General features: G+C 43.7%; 1 protein-coding gene and 1 long non-coding RNA gene across 3 annotated transcripts in view; one reads left to right on the forward strand and one right to left on the reverse strand.

The window, feature by feature from the left end:
• LOC133493434 (uncharacterized) overlaps positions 1–13518 on the reverse strand; it is a 27819-nt gene extending 14301 nt beyond the window's left edge. Inside the window, exon 1 of the long non-coding RNA XR_009792977.1 lies at positions 13162–13518. This is a non-coding gene — a long non-coding RNA (uncharacterized LOC133493434). The remainder of the gene's footprint in view (positions 1–13161) is intronic.
• LOC133493407 (peptidase inhibitor 16-like) overlaps positions 1–22720 on the forward strand; it is a 63341-nt gene that overhangs the window by 16759 nt on the left and 23862 nt on the right. For both annotated transcript variants that reach the window (XM_061806750.1, XM_061806741.1), the window contains exons 3-5: positions 500–567; positions 5541–5650; positions 5979–6070. In XM_061806750.1, coding sequence (XP_061662734.1) covers positions 500–567; positions 5541–5650; positions 5979–6070 — 270 coding nt within the window. The remainder of the gene's footprint in view (positions 1–499; positions 568–5540; positions 5651–5978; positions 6071–22720) is intronic.

The following is a 22720-nucleotide window of genomic DNA, read 5'->3' on the forward strand; positions in this document are numbered from 1 at the left end:
TAACTCTGTGATAGGTCAACGAGAATTCCATGGCATGACATGGGAAAATGTAGTTAGTTCCTACTTAATCTCTTTAAATTATTTTACTTTATGATATGTTATGAATAACTTGAGAATTAATGTGTAACAGTCCTCTCAGGTATTCTCTTGCCAGCCAGCTTTATTCTCATCATCCTCTACCAAAATACTCACTCTCTGTCCTCTAGATGTGCCCAAAACATGGAAGTCTGCTCTTTATTTGTTCAAGTGGAAATTAAAAAGCAACATCCAACAATGCAGCATCCACTTGAATAAGTTAAGTTTTATTTTAGACTGCTGAGTCAATTTCAAATCTGTGATTTTCCCAAACAACAAAACCAAACAAAGTCATTCAGTGTCTCCAAGAGTGGAGAGTCATCACTAGCTTTAAATCCAATCAGTAAAATGTGTGTGTGTGTGTGTGTGTGTGTGTGCGTGTGTGCGTGTGTGCGTGTGTGCGTGCGTGCATGTATCTATGTAGAACATCTCTCCTATGATTTCCAGAACAACAGTTGTGATGATGACAAGATGTGTGGACACTATACACAGGTCAGTGATGCACACACACACACACACACACACGGGGCTGTAGTGTAGTGTCTGGGAGGGTTGTCGGTTGTCTTCATTTACATATATATTTGCACAGTAGTTGTTAGGACAACAGTAAAATTAACTTTCAGATACCCATCAAAAATGGCAAAATGGAAAGTGGACACTGAAAACCGGGGGTTTCAAACAAGGTGGGAGTTGAAGTACATGTTCATGGAGGTCGCTAGAAAACCTGTATGTCTTCTGTGTGGAGAAAGTGTGGAGAAAGGAGGAAAATGGCACAGGTGAGCTGACGGCTTACCATTGTATCATACACCAAGAATCATTGTGTAGTAAATCCTTGAAAATGGAATGTGTAATGGGCACTATCACGCATACAGTTAACTTCATCAGAGCCAAAGGTTTAAAACACTGTCACTTCAAGGGATTTCAAGGCATTTCTGATGGAGTTAGGCATGGTGATTTGCTCTATCACACAAAGGTGTGATGGCTAAGTCAGAGAAAAGTGCTGCAAAGATGTTTCAAGCTTTGTGATGAGATTTGTCTGTTCTTCGACAGCAAAGGGAAAGACACAACACAACTCCAATACGAAAGGATTTTGTGTGAAATGGCTTTTCTGTGTGACATTACGAGTCATCTGAATGCAATGAACTTGCAGCTTGCAGGGTTGGGATCATGTCATCTCTTTGTACAGCACAGTGAAGGGATTTAAAACCAAACTGACTCTGTGGAAGAGAGATTCGGGAAGAAAACTTGAGACACTTTCCTAGCTGCCAGACCATGAAACAGAAGCTCTCTACCAGTGTGTTCCCAAGCGCGAAGTTAGCTAATAAAATTAGTATGCTTGTCGCGGAATTCCGACGCCGATTTGCTGACTTTGAAGCACAAAAAAGCAGGTTTGAACTGGTCAGTAATCCATTTCCTGTGGACATGGAAAGCTCACCACCAAACCTCCAAATGGAGTTGATCTCCATTGCACTGATGCACAGACAGCAAAATATGTAGCAGTGGGTGCTGCAGAGTTTTTCTGTTTCCTCCCTGACTCAATGCCCGAACTGTGCATCCTGGCTGCTTAAAGGTTGTCTATGTTTGGCAGCACATGCCTGTGTGAACAACTATTTTTTTTTTGATAAAGCTGAACAAAACATCACACAGAAGTCGACTTACTGCTGAACTTCTTCTCCTTCCGGCTTGTCCTGTTAGGGGTCGCCACAGCGCGTCATCTTTTTCAATCTAAGCTATCTCCTGCATCTTTCGCTCTAACAAAAACATCCCTCATGTCTTCCCTCACAACATCCACCAACCTTCTCTTTGGTCTTGCGCTTGCTCTTATGCCTGACAGCTCCATCCTCAGCACCTTTCTACCAATATAGTCACTCTCTCGTCTCTGGACATGTCGAAAACATCGAAGTCTGCACTCTCGAACCTTGTCTCCAAAACATCCAAGTCTGCACTCTCGAACCTTGTCTCCAAAACATCCAATTTTGACTGTCCCTCTAATGAGCTCATTTCTAATCCTATCCAACCTGCTCACCCCTACTGAGAACCTCAAAATCTTTCTTTCTACCACCTCCAGCTCTGCTTCCTGTTATCTCTACAGTGCCACCATCTCTTATCTGTTCATCATGGCTGGCCTCACCACTGTTTTATAAACTTTGCCCTTCATCTTTGCAGAGACTCTTCTGTCACATAACACACCAGACATCTTCCGCCATCTACACTTCCTTTACAACATTCACCATTGCTCTGGATTGTTGACCACAAGTATTTGAAGTCGTAAACCCTCACTATCTCTTCTGCCTTGAGCCATCCCTCTCATCTACACACATATATTCTGTTTTACTTTGGCTAATCTTCATTCCTCTCCTTTCTAGTGCATGTCTCCATCTTTCTTATTGTTCCTCCACCTGCTCCCTGCATTCACTGCAGATGAACATCATGGTCCAAGGGGATTCCAGTCCAACCTCATCTGTCAGCCTATCCATTATCACAGCGAACAGGAAGGGGCTCAGAGCTGATCTCTGATGCAGTCCCACCTCCACCTTAAATTCTTCTGTCACACCTACGGCACACTTTGTGTAGATCTACAATGACACAATGTACCTCCTTCTGACCTTCTCCGTACTTTTTCACCAGCATCCTCAAGGCAATTAATGCATCTGTGGTACTCTTTTTCTTGGCATGAAACCATGCTGTTGCTCACAAAGATACTTACTTCTGTTCTGAGTCTAGCCTCCAGTACTCTCTACCATAATTTCATGGTGGAGTTCACACTGCTCTGCAAATTACCTTTGTTCTTAAAAATGGAACCAGCACACATTTCCTCCATTCATCAGGCTTTTTCTCAACCGTGAGAGTATTCTGTTGAATACGTTGGTCAAAAACTCCACAGCCATCTCTCCAAAGGTATGTCATCAGGACCGACTGCCTTTCCATTTTTCATCCTCTTTAGTTCCTTTTTAACTTCTTGGTCCTTCACACTTCTCTTGCACTCTTCCTTCTCTGTCATTTTCTTAATTTATCAGGCACCTCTCCAAATTGTTTCCATCCCTCCACAGTTATGTCACCAGGACAAACTGCCTTTCCATTTTTCATCCTCTTTTGTGGCTTTCTAACATCCTCCTTAGTCATCATTGCAACTTCCTTGTCCTTCATAGTCGCCTCTATTACTCTTCCTTCTCATTATTTTCATTCATCACCCTTTCAAAGTATTTATTCCATCTATTTAGCACATTACTGGCACCAGTCCACAGATTTCCATCTCTATCCTTAATCACCCTTACCTGCTGCACATCCTTCCCATCTCTATCCCTCTGTCTGGCCAATTTGTACAGATCCTTTTCTCATTCTTTCGTGTCCAACCTGGTGTACATGTCGTCATATGCCTCTTGTTTAGCCTTCGCCACCTCTACCTTTGCCCTGTGGCGCATCTCAATGTATTCTTTTCGCCTCTCCTTAGTCCTCTGTGTCCCACTTCTTCTTTGCTAACTTCTTTCCTTGTATGACTTCCTGTAATTTGGGGTTCCACCACCAAGTCTCCTTCTCTCCAAGTACTCTCCTCCGTATCTCTCTGATCACCTTGGCGCTCGAGTAGTCCAGCGTTCCAGGAGCTCCTCCTGTCCATCGAGAGCCAGTGTCACCTCTTTCCGAAAGGCCGCACAACATTCTTCCTTTCTCAGCTTTCACCACATGGTTCTCTGCTCTACCTTGGTCTTCTTAATCTTCCGCCACACCACCAGAGTCATCCTACACACCATCATCCTATGCTGTTGAGCTACACTCTCCCCTACCACTACCATACAGTCAGTAACGTCCTTTAGATTTACTTACTTATTTACTTAGGATTTCAGAATCAGAACAATCAGCTTTATTGGCCAAGTGTGTAAAAACACTCAAGGAATTTTTTGCCGGTAGTCGGTGCCACCCTGGTAAAACATTCATTTAGAACAAAGAACAAACAACATAGCAACAAGAACAAGAAACATTTCTGTTTATACAAACTATTCCTGATAAGAGTCGCGCAAGATGTAAGAGCTAAGTGTTTTCACTTCCCACATTCCTCAGCTCAGGGCCTGACCCTGAAAATTCATGAACTTGTAGAAAAGATGAGACACCACAAAGTATTAGCTTCAGCTTCCAACAAATGAACATTACTGTGCAATCACATATTTAGACTTTTTACTCAATTCAAGTTTAGAAGTTAAAATTTAACATTTGTTTTCACTGCATGTTACTTCTCCTTGTAGAAAGTGTTGTTTTTATTTTCTTTATTTGATTGTATTTCAATTCAGCTATGTTTTAAAATATATTTCACTTGAGTGAATGACAGAAAATTGTAAAGTAAATTTAGCTCACTTTTGCTAAATTAGAAAATATAGGCTACTGATGGTGCCTTGAATAATACTGGCTTCTTTCATGTAATATTCTTGTTATGGGGATTTTTATGTAAAATATAAAAATGTCTTCTGTGCCTGTTGAAAATAAAAGATTACTGACAGAGCCATAAGAAAATATTGCTTTACCTATCTGATCGTTTTAGAATATATTTGTTGGGTTTTCAATAGGCTCGATTTGGTACACTTGACTATATCCAGACATTTTAAAAATTTTCAATGAACATTCGATCAGTCCGGCCCTTGGCTTCATTTTTTTAGTTGGCTTTCCATCCATTTGACTTTCACAAAGAAGAAGAAAGAAGAAGAAAAAAAATTGCCACCCCTCCTACCCAGAGCCCCTGGCAGTACACCTCTTTACAGTATTACATTGTATATAAAAGATAATCTAATCTAATCCTTATAAACCTTGAACTACAAAAGAAATATATATATAAATTTACAATAAACTGTTGTGAAACATGTTTTTCATGGTCCCATCCCCCCCAAACCTCTCCCCCCACAAATCACTGTTTTACAGTCTGGCTGTAGCATTAGCCATCAAACAGTACAGGCTCCAAACCAGGGGTCTGCTATTCGGGGGTGCAAGGCTTCCACCCAGTGAGAGGCATCATAAAACTTCAATCAGCTCCCTCCTGCCCCCAGATTGAGGGCACATTTTCGGGGGACATTAAACGTCGTCCATCACCCCCCCTCCCCCACCCCAACACCACCATCAACAACACTACCAACAATTTGGTTTAGGGAGCTTGAAATAATATCAAGTTGCACCGGGAAGCACTGAAGCTTTGCACATTACTGCTCAAACCACAAATTGATAAAATGACATGAAATGGCCATTGAATGTATTCCTATTTGATCCAAGGTAGGGCCTTTAAATATCACTAATCTTCCCTTGTTGGAGTGCTTTCAAAACTTTGCTGATCTCACAATGGTCTCCCACTGTATGCCATGCCAAAACGAAGATAGCCAACCAGCCCATCTCAGTGATTGTCATGTGCAACACACCCAGCAAGGTTGTCGCATTCTTCCACAGCCTGGTAGAGGTATCTGATGTGAAACTTTGCTCTGACTTTGCAGATGGTGTGGTCAGATACACACAGGGTGGGCTGTGCTGTGCATCTGTGTAACAACATGGAAGGTCTGGAATGGGAGAAGATCTCTTTCCTGGTGTGCAACTACTACCCAGCGTCAGTCCTACCTTCTCTCGATTAATAGCACTAATGCTAATTCTAAGAGAACTGCTACTCAATACCGGTGCAACTTTCTCATCATTAGCATAGGAGCCAATGCTATTGGTAGGAGTACTGCTACTCAGCGTTAGTCCGACTTTTTCCTAATGACAGAGCTAATGCTAATGTTAAGAGTACTGCAAACCACTGCCAAAACTACTTTTTAAAGTGGATTTGTGTGCTTGTGTGTGTGTGTGTGTGTGTGTATGTGTGTGTGTGTGTGTGCGTGCGTGTGTGTGCGTGTGTGTGTGTGTGTGTGTGAACGGGAACATCGGCATACATCCAGGGGGAACTATGAAGATGAGCGTCCTTACGTGGAAGGAGATTCTTGCTCCCAATGTCCAGAAAAACTACAGACTTGTGAAAACAACCTCTGTGGTATGAAAACATTATTCTATCTTAATACTATTACACATGCACAAAAACATGCACGCACACATGCACTAACACACAGTGTGTACAAATGACATTATCTGACTTGTTCTTTTCCTTTCGGCTTGTCCCATGAGGGCTCCCCACAGTGTGCCCTGCATTTCCGTGTAAGCCTGTCTCCTGCATTCCCCTCTCGAACGTCAACTGCCTTCATGTCTTCCCTGGCACATCTATTAACCTTTTTGGTCTTACTTTTGCTTGGTTGCCTAGCAGGTCCATTCTCACCACCCTTTTACCAATTTACTCATTATCTCTCCTCTGGATGTGTCCAAACCATCGAAGTTTGTTCTCTCTAACTTTGTCTCCCCCCAAAAAATAATTAATAGTGGCTGCCTGCCTGAAGAGTTCATTTCTAATCCTATCCAATTTGGTCACTCCTAGAGAGAACCTCAACATGTTAATTTCTGCCACCTCCACCTCTGCTTCCTGTTGTCTTTTCAGTGCCACTGTCTTTAATCCGTAAATCATGGATGGCCTAACCACAATTTTTTTAAACTTTGCCCTTCATCTTAACAGACACTCAATACTCACAGAACATACCTGACACCTTCTTCCACCTGGTTCAAACTGCTTGGAGATGTTTCTTCACTTCCTTCCCACACATACCATTGCTCTAAAATATTGACCCGAAATATTTTAAGTCCTCCACCCTTGCAATCTCTCCTCTCTTTAGTTTCACTCTTTCCCCATCATTCCTCTCATTCATCCACATATATTCTGTTTTACTTGGACTAATCTTCATTCCTCTGCTTTCCACAGCATGCCTTCACCTTTCTCACTGCTCCTCCACCTGCTCCCTGCTTTCACTGCAGATCACATTCATCTCCTACTTCACTATGGCTCAAGGGGATTCCAGTCAAACCTCATCAGTCAGCTTATTCATCACCACTACAAACAGGAAGAGGCCCAGTGCTGATTGTTTATGCAGTCCCACCTCTTGTTACCCCTAGAGCACACCTTACCACATGTTCTGCTGCCCTCATAGATGCCCTGTAATGTTCATACATACTTCTCTGTCACTGACCTTCCTCATCAAGTACTACAGTTCCTCTATGGCAGTGCTTCTCAATTACTTTGTGACGCCCCCCTTAGCAGGTAGAAAACAATTTGTGCCCCCCCACTCTCCGCAGAGACTATAAATATTATCACTTGTCTATAAAATTGCTAGAAGCACAGCTCTGCTTAACATTGTATCCTTATTAACATTAAAGAAAAAGAAAACAAAAAATAAATTAGAAATATAATTCAACATACGACAAAGAATAACTTTATTAGTCGGTAACAGAAAAGATTTTAAGCACATCAATTTGTCTGAAATTAATGAAAAATCCTTGTTTAAACTGAACATTTTCGACCAACTTATTGCACCTTTTGACAATGAAACATAAAATTAAATGAAATCAAAAATAATAACTTCAAATTCAGTTCAGTAAAATTAACTTTAGCACAAGATATAAAATACTTTAACTTAACTTTGGTATGCTACCATTTATGATGCAAACAGTGTGTGCTGGTTTGCTGAAGTAGCTTTCACAAGGCATGAGAATTTTTGCCAATATTTGGCACATTTTCGCTGAAAAAAATCCAGTGTCTTATCAGCATGACTGGGGTGTAATGTCTTTAAAGGGTATGTAAAGTCTTCAAAGCACCTTTTGCTAATATACAGTTTTTTACGTTGAATTTGAATCTGAAATCTGTTATGAAGGAAATTTTCAGCAAAAATTGATCACACATTGCTCAATTCACCGGAAATACCCGAGCACACCGCAGAAAATCTCCAGAAGAGACCTGATGTCAGGACAAGACATAAACATGGCTGCTCTTCAACTCCAATGTGAGAATGACGATGAATTTCCCCGTAATTTGAGCGATGAACATGATTCTGTGGGGTCCCATGAAGATGGTGACGAATATGAGCTCTATAAAGGCCTTAAAGGTTATCTATTTTAGCCAGTTAGACAGAACACACGTTCAAATGCAGAAGAAATATGGTGATTAAGGTCGCAAGCCAGCAGTCAGACCCAGGGAGGAGGACATGCCTCGTGTTGGAAACACTGAATGGTAAGCAAGTGAAGTTGTTGTTTTTGTATGAAACTTTCAGTCTTGTTTTAAAATTATGAAAGGATGTGTAATTAGTCTAATTTGGTGTATTTTCACAAATAAGGATTTAAATGAACGAAATCCGTTGAAAAAGGTGTCACGTTAATTTGAGAGCAATAGATGGTCATAACTTACTTCACCATAAATATAACTTTACGTGGTAAACTGATGCCATAACCAGACAGTACCCAGAACCGTCCATCCCCGTTTTTGTCACAATTTTCCCAAGATGTCATGAGCAAAACAGCTAAACCTTACACTGAAAGCTGTAAACCGGTATCTTGTGTTTTTTTTTGGGCACTAAATGCTTAAAATAGAAATGTAAATGGAGTGGATAGTTCTGTGTACTGGACTGAAATAGGTCTTTGAGCTGTAGACGTTTGTGTAGGTGAATAGATTTTTAATTTTTTGAATTATATCCACAGGTGTGCATGTAAATGCTGCATACCCATGGAAACAACAGAAGAAAGTTGTTGTTGCCATGAGAGTCAACAGAAAATGGCAGATTATCCAGACCATCCGCTGCATTACACCCAGGTTTTATTGCCAGCTGTCTAAACTCATGAGTTCTTGAGGTTGCCAAGCTCCAATTCAGGCAACAGTATCGGCAGTGACTGGATTTTCCACAACACGAGTTTCGAGTCCGACACCTGAAATGTTTAGAACATGATGCCTGGAGTAGTTGCAAAGACCAAGAAAGGCCAGCATGATTTTGACATCTGTTGGTTTTGGGTGATGGAGGATATCGTCTTTGTGAGAGGGAGACATTTCTGTGCCATGGTGTGAGATCAGACGTCTGAGAAAGGAAACCTATGGTTGGGCAATCTGGAGTTTGGACTTGGAACACTTCAGTCCAATAGAGGCCAAATGAGAAAGCAAAGACCAAGTAGCTTCGAGACCAGACGTTTCAGATGGAGCCGCCAGCAAGAGGTCATCCACATACTGCACCAGGAGAACCCCATGAGGCAATTCAAGTGGAGACAGAAACTGATGAAGACAATCATTGAAGAGTCCAAGTGAAAGGACAAAGCCTTGAGGCAGGCGATTGTAGGGGTAACAAACATCATTCTAATTGAAAGCAAAAAATTGTTTAATTGAAGGATGAAGTGGAATGCAAAAGAAATCATTAGCCAAGTCAATCCAAGTGAAATGAGTGTGGGCTGATGTAATTTGGGACAATGCAGAGTGCGGATTCGGGATGGACAAAGTGGGGGTTATGACGGCTGCATTAACTGCTCGCAGGTCATGGACCATGCGAAACTTTCCAGTGTTTTTCTTTTCAACAGGTAACGTGGCCATGTTAAAGTCAGAGCCAGGGATTAACACAACACTCCTCCTTTGAGCAAACAGTCATTTTTTCCCAAAATGCCAATCATCCCAGCATCTTTTACAGAGTATTGCGGAACATATATTTGTCCTAGTTTGATCTGAAACACAACACGTCATATGTTTCAAAGACCAACAATAATTTGGGACAATGCAGAGTGCGGATTCGGGATGGGCAAAGTGGGGGTTATGACGGCTGCATTAACTGCTCGCAGGTCATGGACCGTGCGAAACTTTCCAGTGTTTTTCTTTTCAACAAGTAAGATGGGCATGTTAAAGTCAGAGCCAGGATTTAACACAACACTCCTCCTTTGAGCAAGCAGTCAACTTTTTCCAAAATGCCAATCATCGCAGCCTCTTTTACAGAGTATTGGGGAACATATATTTGTCCTAGTTTGATCTGAAACACAACACGTCATATGTTGTAAAGACCAACATCAGTGGGATCCATGGACCACAGCGATGTGGGGGGAATCAAGAAGTTGACCAGCAAAATCGCTGTCCGTTGTTTCACGTCCATGATGCCTATCCAGAAGCTGGTGCTTCAAAATAGAAGTGGGTAAAAATGTGTTAGACTGAATCCAAGAAGCATCAAGTGAAGGGGAATAGAGCAATTGAACGTGAAATGAATTTTGCCAAACAGTGGCCAGTGTGCATGCCAGGACAAACAGACAGAGATCCTTCGCTGTGTGCTGAAGCAAGACCATCAAGGAGACATGTGGGTGGCAAGGAGGCATAGAAGGATCCGGGGGATCCGCCATCATGTACCATTTCAGGAGTCAGGAACACCGAAAAGGTGACACCCGGTTTGCCTACAAACAAATCACCCATGTTCAATTCCCATATATTGCTTTCAATTCCCTGAAATGCCTTGCTATAGCGCGCATCCCCAGATCTGTCATAGTACAGAGTGCAATGTGTACAATCAGTTACCATATCATAAGATCTGAGGTTACGAACACAAGGTGAACAAAGAGTCCAAAAGTGTTCCGCTTCGAGCCAACCACTGTAGTCAATATCCACTCTTGGCCAGTAGATGTCAGCAGTGGCGCATGCCACAGGGCGTTGTTCAACAAGCGGGAACTGGGAGGTGGCACCGGAAGACGACTGAGTTCTATCCCAAGAGCACTATCGCTACTGTGAAGTATGGGGGTGGTAGCATCATGGTTTGGGTGTCTTTTTCTGCACATGGGATAGGACGCCTGCACTGTATTAAGGAGAGGATGACCACGTACATGTATTATGAGATTTTGGGGAACAACCTCTCTCCCTCAGTCAGAACATTGAAGAAACATTGCTGGGTCTGTCAACATGACAATGACCCGAAGCACACAGCCAGAAAAACCAAGGAGTGGCACCGTAAGAAGCATATCAAGGTTCTGGCATTGCCTAGCCACTCTCCAGACCTATACCTAATAGAAAATCTTTGGAGGGAGCTGAAACTCGGTGAACAACTACAGGAAACGTTTGACCTCTGTAATTGCACACAAAGGCTACTGTACCAAATATTTACATTGGTTTTCTCAGGTGTTCAAATACTTATTTGCAGCTGTATCATAAATAAAATCGTTAAAAAAAAATCATACATTGTGATTTTTGGATTTTTCTATTTAGATTATCTCTCTCACAGTGGACATGCACCCACGATGAAAATTTCAGACTCCTCCATGATTTCTAAGTGGGAGAACTAGCAATATAGCAGGGTGTTCAAATACTTATTTTCTTCACTGTAACTTTCTCAACAATCATGGCTATGAAAGCGAGATTTGAGATGAGTCTATAGCTTGCCAATATGGAAGCATCCAATGCTCTGTTGTTTTTAGAAGTTGCTTAACAGCAGCTACTGTATGAGCTTTAGGAAACTTGCCAGACTGAAGCGAGCAATTAGATTATTTGTTTCAAATCAGATAACGCTGACGTCACAATAATTTTGAAAAAGTCATTCGGTATATTGATTAAAGCTTTTTCATTGTTCCAGCTGTGGAACCATTTTCTCTATAGTTTTTCTGGCAACTGTGTCAAATTCTGACTTTGGAAATAGAGTTTTCCCAGGTTGGTTTCAGATGTACTGTCAATTTTCATTTTACAGATTGGTGCTGATATTTAACCTGATGGATTGCATTTCATCACTAAAATAACAGGCAAACTCATTGCATTTGTTACGGCCCTCAAGTTCTGAGACCTGGGTCATAAAGTTGAAATTCTTTTTTTCACCCCCTTTCTCAGAGCTGACCTCTCTTAACTCACCACTATGAACCCTGGGAAGCAGAATTGCAAAGCTAGGAAAAAGCAAGTTACCATTTCTTCCCCGAAAACCATGGTCTCGAGTTATTAGAAATCCCACCTTTGCACAATTTCAGACAAAACTCATCACATAACAAGTAATCTTTGTTTCCATGCAATCAAATTTCAGTCACTCTAACAGCTCTTCTTTACAGTCAATAAAATGTGTACAAAGATATTAAATAGATTAATTATAAATAAATAAATTTGATAGTAAAGACTTACTTTACTTTATATATAGTCAATGATTCCAAATAATGACTCATCCATCCATTTTCTGAGCCACTTATCCTCACGATCGTCTCGGGAGTGCCAGAGCCTATCCCAGCTATCATCAGGCAGAAGGGGGGCATAGCTTGGACTGGCTGCCAGCCAATTGCAGGCCGCATGGAGACATATAACAGTCGCACTCACAATCACACCATTTAGTCTCCAAAACGTGCATGTTTTTGTGATGTGGAAGGAATCACGCTGATGGGGCAATTTACCGTGCCCAATTAATGTTGCATGTTTTTGGAATGTGGGAGGAAACCGGAGTGCCTGGACAAAAACCAATGCAGGCACGGGGAGAAGATGCAAAATTCCACACAGGCAGGGCTGGAATTTAAACCCCGGTCTTCAGAACTGTGAGGCCAATGCTCTACAGCTACGCCATCGTGCCCCTCATGATGACTCAGGTTATTTGCAAAATAAACATTCAAAACGTTTACGTTTGTTAAGATGGCTCAATTTTATATTGGGTAAACACCATTTATACTCTTTTTTTTTTTTTTTTTTTTTTTTTTTTTTACTGTGTTATGGTAGAGAGCCACATCATACACATGAATATCATTCACTCCTCAGACACATACCTTTACTCAACCAGCTTCATTGAAAATGTGACACACATACATGATGATAAGAAAAATGGACTGGTACAGAGTACCAAAACCACAGGCCAGTAATTAAAAAATAAATAAATAAAACTGTGTCCACTTTCTCACACAGTTTAACCAAGTCTCGTCCTGTATCTCACAACTCTCTTCTAACGCAACAATGAAGTACTCACAATTGGAGGTCCGAGTGCAACTGTGGATCAGTAGCCATGCTAATGTCCAATATTGTCTGTTCAACAGTGTGGCAGAAGAGGAGAAGGGCTGATACCATTTGTTTAAGAATTTGTTTTCAGGACACAAGATTTCCACGACATCACCGATGTCGTATGACGTATTTTCGTTTAACTGTGCATTTCTCCCTTGCAAAAAAAATATTTTCTCCAAAGATCACCATTCTACTGGGAAAATCGAGCTATTTTCATTCAATGCAAAGGCTGAAAATACCGTTCTAACCTTTCCTGCTGCGGTCACGTGACCGTGATCAGGAGACGTAGGGGAGATGTAATTCTCTCTGCCGAGGTCGACCTGCTCGAAGTTAATGCTTCCTTCACTCGTTCCACAGCTGAGCTTGGTGGCGGGAATAGTCTTCCCCGGTTGCCATTGCGTTTTATTTTTCTTTCTCACCCTCCCACTCCACAGTCCTGTCTCACACACACACACACACACACACACACACACACGCACACACACACACATACACACAAACACACCCACGCGGCAACGCACAATCCACACACATACACACTGAGCTTGTTGTCACAATACCAGTAACAACAGTAATAAACTCAAGCAAAGCGCGCACGCAAATACCGTAATAAACGGAAACAACGCTCACAACTACCATAATGAAAAAAAAATTAAGCATGTGCCCGCATGTATACAGAACTTCTATATGCTTTCGAGCCTTCAGGAGAACCGTAAGAAAGGAGGCAAAGACCCGCATGTGGCTCGAGAGCCTCAGGTTAGCCACCCCTGATCTAGGCATTCAGATCACCCTTCATCAGCTGACCTTTATGACCTGAATACCTTTATGATCATTCGGCATCGAAAATGAGATTGGACGATTCAGGACTGTCTGAGGCACTGGGACCTTCATGCAGTGTGATTCATGAACCCGTGTAGCCCTGAAGTGTTGGTAATGAGGAGAACTTGAAAAGGGCCCAGCCAGCGCTGATGACTCTGTTTTCCGCCAGAAGTTCTTTATCAGCAAAAAGTCACTGGGTTTGATGTCATGCAAGGGTATTTCTGATGGCCTCAGTAGTGCTGCGTGAACTTGCTTTTCTGACTTCAAAGAGCAGGTTAGACAAAGAGGTGCAAGACCTGATCACGTTGTCCTCTTGATCCAATTTAATCTCGTGTCTTCACAAACATTTACTCAATTTAGCTTTTAAAATTCAATTTTGTTTTTATTGTAACTACAACATGTTTAGAGGTCAAATCTATAGTCTATCCGAAAGCTGAGTCATCACTTCATTTACAAAGTGCTTCCCAGTGTCAGAAGAATGGTTTTGAGGAATTCCTCATCTGTGAATAATTTCAGTTCACAACATTGACGCATGCTTTGTTGGAAATACATCAATCCATTTGGAAAAGATGTCTACCATAACTAGATAATATTTTTTGTCTTCACTGGGTTTTAATTCTATAAAATCCATCATTACATGTTGGAATGGCCATGTAGGTGGCTAATGTGCCACCTGTTGTGTGAGCAGCTGTTGTGAAGCGAGCACCTCTGAGGCAAGATTTACAAAAAACGTTTGCGGAAAAGGAAACCTTTTTGGAAACTAATGACATTCTACCGCAGAAACCATTCCCCCATTTTAAACATGGTCCAACCCATGCGTTATTTTAGCATAACAAAAGAAAAGACATCAAGGGGGACAAGGCTTAGCATCAGAGCCCTCCCAAATGCCATTCTCGAAAGTCATCCTGCACTGGTGTCACACAGCACGTTCAGCGTGAGTTGATAGTGAGTGAAGGTCAGCGAGAGAGAGCGAGGGGGATGAGTAGGCAGTGGAAAGGGAGGAGGTGAGATGGAATTAAGGAAGAAACAGGCGTGATGCAGCCTTGGCGGCTACGTCCAAACATGCATTTCCCTGAGACAGGGTCAGATAAATTGCTGTGTGCCGCACATTAACCTACTGCTATAAGAGATGGCAGAAGGACAGGATTGTGGAGAGCTGCAACACTGTCATGGTGAACAATTGGTTTGTCATCAGAATTTTCAAAATTGCGATGGTGCCAGAGGCCGCCACAGTCATGGACCAGACCAAAAACAGGGTGAGTCTGTGTAAATGGTGACAAATTTTCCCTCCGCCAAACGGCAGGCCTCTGTGAGTGCAACTAACAAAGCTGCTTGTGATGAGTATCGTTAAAGGAGTAGTGACGAGGCCACCAACCATCAACCACCGCAAAGCCGCTGCTGCAGTACCCAGTATCAGGATCTCGTGGTGTCGTGGATCCGTCTACATAAAAGACCAAATCCAGATTTGCAAGGGCATATCAGAGAGGTCAACACTAGGTGTGAATAAGTACTGAAGAATGTGGCTCCCTCTCATCAGGTAGTGGCATGAGCGTAGCAAGGTTGAGAGCTGTGCAACTCCGTGCCGATACATTAGGAAGGCCCAACAACACTGTGTTGTATCTGAGCCAAAGTGCAACAAGTGGGATTAGCATTGCACTTACAAGATAGGACTTACACAGTAGGGGACGTATAGAGTGAGTGGCACATACACCACATAGTCATGTGTATCAAATACAGCCTCTTCACAGGCTACCACTGCACTAAGGGATGCAGGAAGACCTCGTGTCACTGGATCAAGTTGGTGCTGAAGCAACACTGATGTCATGTTTCTGTGGTGTTCGTCTACAAACTGAACAAAGGGTTTGAATGATTCCGGGATCTCACGAGTGGGGCAGGATTGGAAGGCGCACTTGAGGTGTTTAAATGCACTGGTAGCCTCAGGTGTCCACTTACACGTGATGGAGGAAGTCAGTGACCTGTCCAGAGCGAGAGAATGCACAGCAGAGTCATAATCAGAATGTTGGCATGAAATGTCTTCAATAACACACAGTCCAAAAATCAACAGCACCTGTTTCTTTGTGAGTGGTTTGGGTGTCTCAAGAACATCCTCCATTCAAGATGGAGAAAGCATTTTCCCTTGAGGAGTGAGGAAGTGTCCTAGAAATATAATCTCTTGCGATACAAACTGTAATTTTCTTAAGGATGCTTTGTGACCTTCTAATGTGAGGTGTTTTCTACAAATCTATCATATCAGTCTCACATTGTTCTTTGATGGGAGCAGGAATCAAAAAGTCATCAACAAATTGTAGCGAAGCTATGACTGGTGTGAGTGTCAACGATTCAAGACTGCAGGCGAGTGCTTCAAGAAGAGGTTGAGGCTGCATGTCAGCCCTTGGCACAACCTTGGCCAAGTGTACTTTTACCTTTGAAAATGAAGTCAAACCAAATTGTGAATCAGCACAGAAAAAAATACATTTGAAAGGTGACAACTGAAATCCACTTTGTGCCAAGTGGTATTTGGCTCAAAACGGTATGAGGGATTTGTTACACAGGCAGCCGGAGCATTTACTGCAGTGTTTAACAGCTTGCAAATCTTGGACAACATTCCATTTGGTTGGTTGACTTCGAGGTTCGAATTTTTCACCGGAAATACCAAATCAAATCAAAAGCCTTTAATGTCAATGCAGTGCATACACCGAAGTAATGAGTGCTTTCTCCACAAGGTGCAATAAAATAAATTAAAAATAGAAGAAAATCTTAGATAAAAACAACAGATAAAACATCAAGGCACAGTTATTGCTAAAATAAATAAATGCACATAAGTGCAGTTGCATAATATTACATTATAGTACTGCTATGTTCAATGGTTTTGAGTTCAAGCAGTTGATGGCTCTGGGGGAAAAAATTGTCCATGAATCTGGCTGTACGTGTTTTGTTGGACCTGTACCGGTTTCCAGAGGGCATCAGTTTAAACAGGTGATGACCAGGATGTGAATAGTCCTTTACAATTTTAGTGGCACTGCTGTGATAGCGGGAGTTGGCAATGTCCTCAAGGGAGGGCAGAGAGCAGCCAGTGATCTTCTGGGCACTGTTGATCACTCTTTGCAGAGCTTTCCCGTCTGCTGCTGTGCATCCAGCATACCAGACTATGATCCAGTATGTGAGGATGCTCTCCATGGTGGTTCTGTAGAAAGCCCACAGCAGCTTAGCTTCTAAGTTGTCCTTCCTGAGCACTCTCAGGAAGTGGAGTCGCTGCTTTTTTTTACCACCGCGGTTGTATTTACAGTCCAGGTGAGTTTGTCCGTGATGTAGACTCTCAGAACTTTGAAGGAGTGGACCCTCTCCACACACTCTCATTGATGAGCAGTGGGATAGGGTCCATGCCACACTTCTGTAAGTCCAGTATGGTTTCCTTCGTCTTTGTGGTGTTCACTGTAAGGTTGTTTACAGAACACCATTTTGACAATTTTCCAATCTCGTCTCTGTAGGCAGACTCATCTCCTTTTGTGATAAGCCCGATCATGGTGGTATCATCAGCAAACTTGATAATGGAGTTGCTGGGATGGAATGGGATGCAGTCATATGTGTACAGAGAGTATAGCAGAGGGCTTGGTACACAGCCTTGGGGGGACCCGGTGCTGAGGTTGATTGAGGAAGAGAAGTGTGGGCCAAGTCTGACAGACTGTGGACGGTTTGTGAGGAAGTCTTTAATCCAGCAGCAGATGGAATGAGATAGTCAAAAGGATGGAGGGTTTGTCAACCAAAATGCCTGGAATGAATGTATTCAAGACTGAAGTAAAGTCTATGAAAAACATCCTGATGGAGTTCCCTTGGCATTCCAAGTGGCTCAGTGCAGTGTGAAGAGCTATTGTGATAGCATCCTCGGTGGACCGGTTTCCTCTGGAGGCAAACTGGTAGGGGTTGAGTGAGGGAGGAAGTGAGCCCCTTATGTGGCGTGCAATCAGCCTCTCAAAGCACTTCAGGATCACAGGGTGCAACAGCCCTGTAATCATTTAGACTTTCAATGGCTGTTTTTTTTTGGGATGAGGATGATTGTTGCAGATTTCAGGGAGGAGGGAATTGTTGATTCTTGCAGGGATCCGTTGATGATTTTCGTCAGTTGATTAGCACAGGCCTTCAGTACCTACTCCAGCACCTTGTCTGGGCCAGCAGATTTCCTGGTGTTTACAGTCCTGAGCACACCTCTCACTTCATGTTCTTGAAGCTTCAATGTGCTGCTGATGGGAGGTGGTTGTGATGAGCATGGGTTTGATCTGTCCATCTCAAAATGGGCAAAAAAATTGTTTAATTCCTATGAAAGCGAGAAGTCTGTGTTCCAGCATATTGTTCTTACTGTTGTAGTTTGTGATATGTCGTAATCCACCCCACATCTTTTTTGAGTTGTTTCCTCCTCAATATTTCTTTTCGAGGTCGCCTTGGCCACTCTGATGCCCCTCTTACCCGCAGTGTACTGTGCCTTGTGGTGTTTGAACTGGCGAATTGTTACATTGTACAATTATTCCAGTTTTGAGATGAGATTAGACTGGAATCCCTTTGGACCATGATGTTCGCAGATGATATTGTGATATGCAGTGAATGCAGGAAGCATGCAGAGGAACAATTAGAAAGATGGAGACATGCACTGGAAAGGAGAGGAAGGAAGATTAGCCGAAGTAAAACAGAATATATGTGCGTAAATGAGAAAGGTGGAGGGGGAAGAGTGAGGCTACAGGGAGAAGAGATAGCGAGAGTGGAGGACTTCAAATATTAAAGGTCAACAATCCTGAGCTACGGTGAGTGTGGTAAGGAAGCTGGCGGAAGGTGTCTGGTGTGTTATGTGACAGAAGACTCTCTGCTAGGATGAAGGGCAAAGTTTACAAAACAGTGGTGAGGCCGGCTATGATGTACGGATTAGAGACGGTGGCACGGAAGAAACAACACGAAGCAGAACTGGATGTAGCAGAAATGAAGATGTTGAGGTTCTCAGTAGGGGTGAGCAGGTTGGATAGGATTAGAAATGAGCTCATTAGAGGGACAGTCAAAGTTGGATGTTTTGGAGACAAGGTTCGAGAAACCAGACTTCGATGGTTTGGACATGTTCAGAGGCAAGAGAGTGAGTATATTGGTGGAAGGGTGCTGAGGTTGGAGCTGCCAGGCAAAAGAGCAAGAAGAAGACCAAGGAGAAGGTTTATGGATGTGGTGAGACATGAGGGCAGTTGGGGTTAGAGAGGAAGATGCAGAAGATAGGCTAAGATGGAAAAAGATGACACGCTGTGGCGACCCCTAACGGGACAAGTCGAAAGGAAAAGAAGAAGAAGATTCCAGCTTTGAGTGATGCTTCAAAATACGGTCTTCCTCTAACACTCGCCTCTCAAAAAAAATGCATGCATAGTCCGTCTCACCAACACATCAATACACATGCCCAGTTGCACCAAGCCCCGCCATCACAACACCTGTAACCCTACCCCCACTCTGCATGGCAATAACATCATGCCACTATAGCACAGCAATGTATGAACTGGTTTACACAACTGTGACACCATTAACGTATACAGACTGAGGTAGAGTAAAACAATGACAATAGTCTTATTGTTTCAGGCTTACGCAGGTACACAATCTAAAATTATGAGATAGAAGTGAAAGTGCAATTTTACAGTCACTACTGTATGTGGTGACCTAGAAAAATAAAAGAAATACTAACAATGAGGTTTAGCATTGACAAACTGTGTGGGATCAAAAAACCCATTCCAACAGCATTTTTTTAAAAACAGAAGATCAAAGAAAACAGCGCTGTAAACATTGTAGAAACCCATCACAATAGAACTTTGACCTCTAACTCCCAGAGTCTCTCCCAGAACAGTCAGGGAGTGGAAGGACCGCCCAACTACATGACCCACACACCATACCTGTTGGGTGCCCTACGGTGATGTCCATGTCACTACCCTTATAGGCCCAAAGGGCGTGAGTCAACCGTTGCACCCCCGCGATTCTCACTTCCTGCATGGGAAACAGAGGTTGGGCTGAGAACAACCGCAGTGGGGTGTGTTGCAGTCGGGACGGAGGGAGGATCAGCACCAAGACCAGCATGTCTCGTACTGGAGAACAGGTCTGGTAATCCCATATCAGGGTCGACTGGGTCCTCCTTCAAGGCTAGTGGTGGAATCTCCGTAGCTCTCCAATCTTGACCTTGGCCCAGACCCCAAGTGTTGTCCAGGGGGTCACAGCAGCAGTAATGCTGATCATGGTGAACAACTTTCACCTTGGCTCTCAGGTTCTTCTGAATTCGGTAGACCAGGTCGTCTAATTGACCCAGGATAAAGATTCGCCCTTCTTATGATGGGAGGAATTTCTGGACTTTATTCTTGATGCGACGGGTCCTTTTCACTAGATACCACACAGGATCTCTGATCGTGGACTGCCTGGGGCACCAATTATTGTCATATTGTCTTTTAGCGCGTGTAACTGACTCGCTCAGGGCATCTCAGGTGATGAGGTGAGCCAGCTCGAGCCGCTCACGCATCTGCTGCATGTACTCTGGACCAGTCAGTTGGTTGTCTGGGTTAGGAGGCAGCCCTGTAACAAGGCCCACAAGTTCATTTACTTCTTGCCCGAACATCATGAACGTGCTTGGTGGCCCTGTAGGCCATGACAGCATAAGGTCCCAGTCCCAATGACAGCGTTCTGCTGTCGAAGTCAGGATCCTGTGGGGAGTGGCGCTGAACCATTCAACTTGGCCATCTGACTGAGGTCTGAATGGCGTGGTGGGAGTTTTGTCAATGCTTAATAGACTGCACATCCCTTGGAATACCTCAGACTCAAAGTTACAACCCTGATCGCTGTGCAGAGCTTGAGGTGTCCCATAGTGACACACCCACTCAGACGCAACAATTTCAGCAACAGTCGCTGCTCGCTTATCGGGCATCGGGAACGCCGCCGTTCACTTCATAAAATAATCCTGTATCACCAGCACATATCGGTTTCTTTGCTCAGTTTCATTCACCCTTCCCATAATGTCCAGGGCAATGCGTTCCATCGGGGCTCCCACTCGGGCAGATCCCATTGGAGTCAGTATCATTGAGGCAGTAGAAGCGACGGACCAGAACCCCATTTCGAAGGTACAGCCGTTTTCCATTGCGACCAGTACGTCTGGACTGTATGGCGAAACCACCGCTCATGGAGAATGCGCGTTCCTGTCCTTCATCCAGGCATGTATGGGTGCAATATTAGCATCCGCATCCTGGTCTTGTCTCAGCTCCCCCATGGTCCAGCCAGAAAACAGAGAAGGAGTATCAGGATTTTCTTCAATCAGTTTTACTATATGTTCATTAGTCAGAACGTTTTGGTTCAAAATCTTTGTGTCGGGTGTGGGGGTGCTTTGACTTACCCCCACTGGACACAGTTCTGTAACAGCCTGCAGTTCCTCTACCCCCACTAGACTCAGTGCTGTATCAGGTGGAAGCTCTTTCACCTCCATTGGTCTCGGCAACAGAGAACTGTGGTCAGAGTCCAAATTATACTGGACTGACTGATGAGTGATGCCTCCAGGAAGTGTGGAGGGAGCCTATATTTCACAGGGGGAGGACTGCCAGCATAGCCTTCTGGAGAGGCTATCAGTATAGCAGTGCACCTGACCTAGACGCTGGACAATATTGAAGTCGTGCTTGGCCAGCTTCTCAAATCAATGAGCTAGTTGTCCTTCTCGCTCTCTCATCTTTGTCAAACAGCGCAGGCTGCTGTGATGAGTCTGCACCATGAAAGGACATCCAATGAGGTACTGGCAAAGATGGGACATGAAATCAACAATGGCAAGCAGTTCTCGTCCTGTGGGGCAGAAGTTCTCTTCAGTTTTTGTTAGCTTACGACTGCCATATGCCAGCACACGCTCTATGCCCTGCTGCACTGGTGAGAGTACAGCACCAACACCTATATTGCTTGCATCAGTGTCTAGCACCATGTCGCCATGGTCAAGTGGATTGCCAAGGACAGGGGCTGAGGTGTGGCGACACTTAAGCTCCTCAAAAGCTGCTTGGTGCTCCAGATGCCATTAGAAGTTAACATTCTTCTACATCAAGTTATGCTGTGGTCCAGCTATCGAAGCAAAGTCCTTTACGAACCAGCGGTACTCGGAAACCAGGCCGATGAAGCATCGGTCCTCCCGGGTAAATGTTGGTGGTGGCCATGCTCTGAGTTTTTCCACTTTGCTGGGATCTGTGGCCGCACCAAAGACATATTATATATGTCTATATGACTATATGGCCAGATATTCAACCTAGCGACGAAATAGGCAACATTTGGCCGGTTTCAATTTAAAATTAGCTTGCTGGAGTCGATCGAATACCTGACCCAACCGCTGAAGCATCTCCGGCACGTCCTTGGCCAGCACGAGGATGTCGTCCAAATAGACCAGGCAGGTCTCCCACTGCAAACCAACCAGCAAGCGGTTCATCAGCCGTTGGAATTTTGCTGGAGCATTGGAGAGTCTGAACAGCCTGACGTTCCCCTCGAAGAGGCCAGTACGAGTGCAGAAGGCTGTCGCTCTGCGGGCTCTCGATGTCATCTCTACCTGCCTGTACCCTGATGCAAGATCCAACGTACTGAACCATTTGGCGATGGAGAGTGTATCCAGCGTATCCTGGATACAAGGTAGCAGGTATACATCAGTTATGGTGGGGTTGTTAAGGCCTCTGTAATCAACGCAAAGACGGTACGTCCCATCCTTCTTATGTACCATAACTATGGGGGAGACACTACTCCCCAGGGTGTCGCGGATCTGCCTGTCTGCATCCTGTTGTTTTTCTCTCCCCATCCTACGTGGCGGCTAATAGGGGCACCTGGGCGGGTCAGGATGTCATGTTGGACCAGACTGGTTCGGCCCAAGTCAGCAGGCCCTGATGAAAACACGTGCCCGTAACTACAGAGCAAACTCGTAAAAGAATAGTCTGCTGAACAATGAAAGACCTTAATTCGATAGGTAATGTCATATGTACT

This window comes from Syngnathoides biaculeatus, chromosome 2 (assembly GCF_019802595.1).
Source record: "Syngnathoides biaculeatus isolate LvHL_M chromosome 2, ASM1980259v1, whole genome shotgun sequence".
Lineage (NCBI taxonomy): Eukaryota > Metazoa > Chordata > Actinopteri > Syngnathiformes > Syngnathidae > Syngnathoides > Syngnathoides biaculeatus.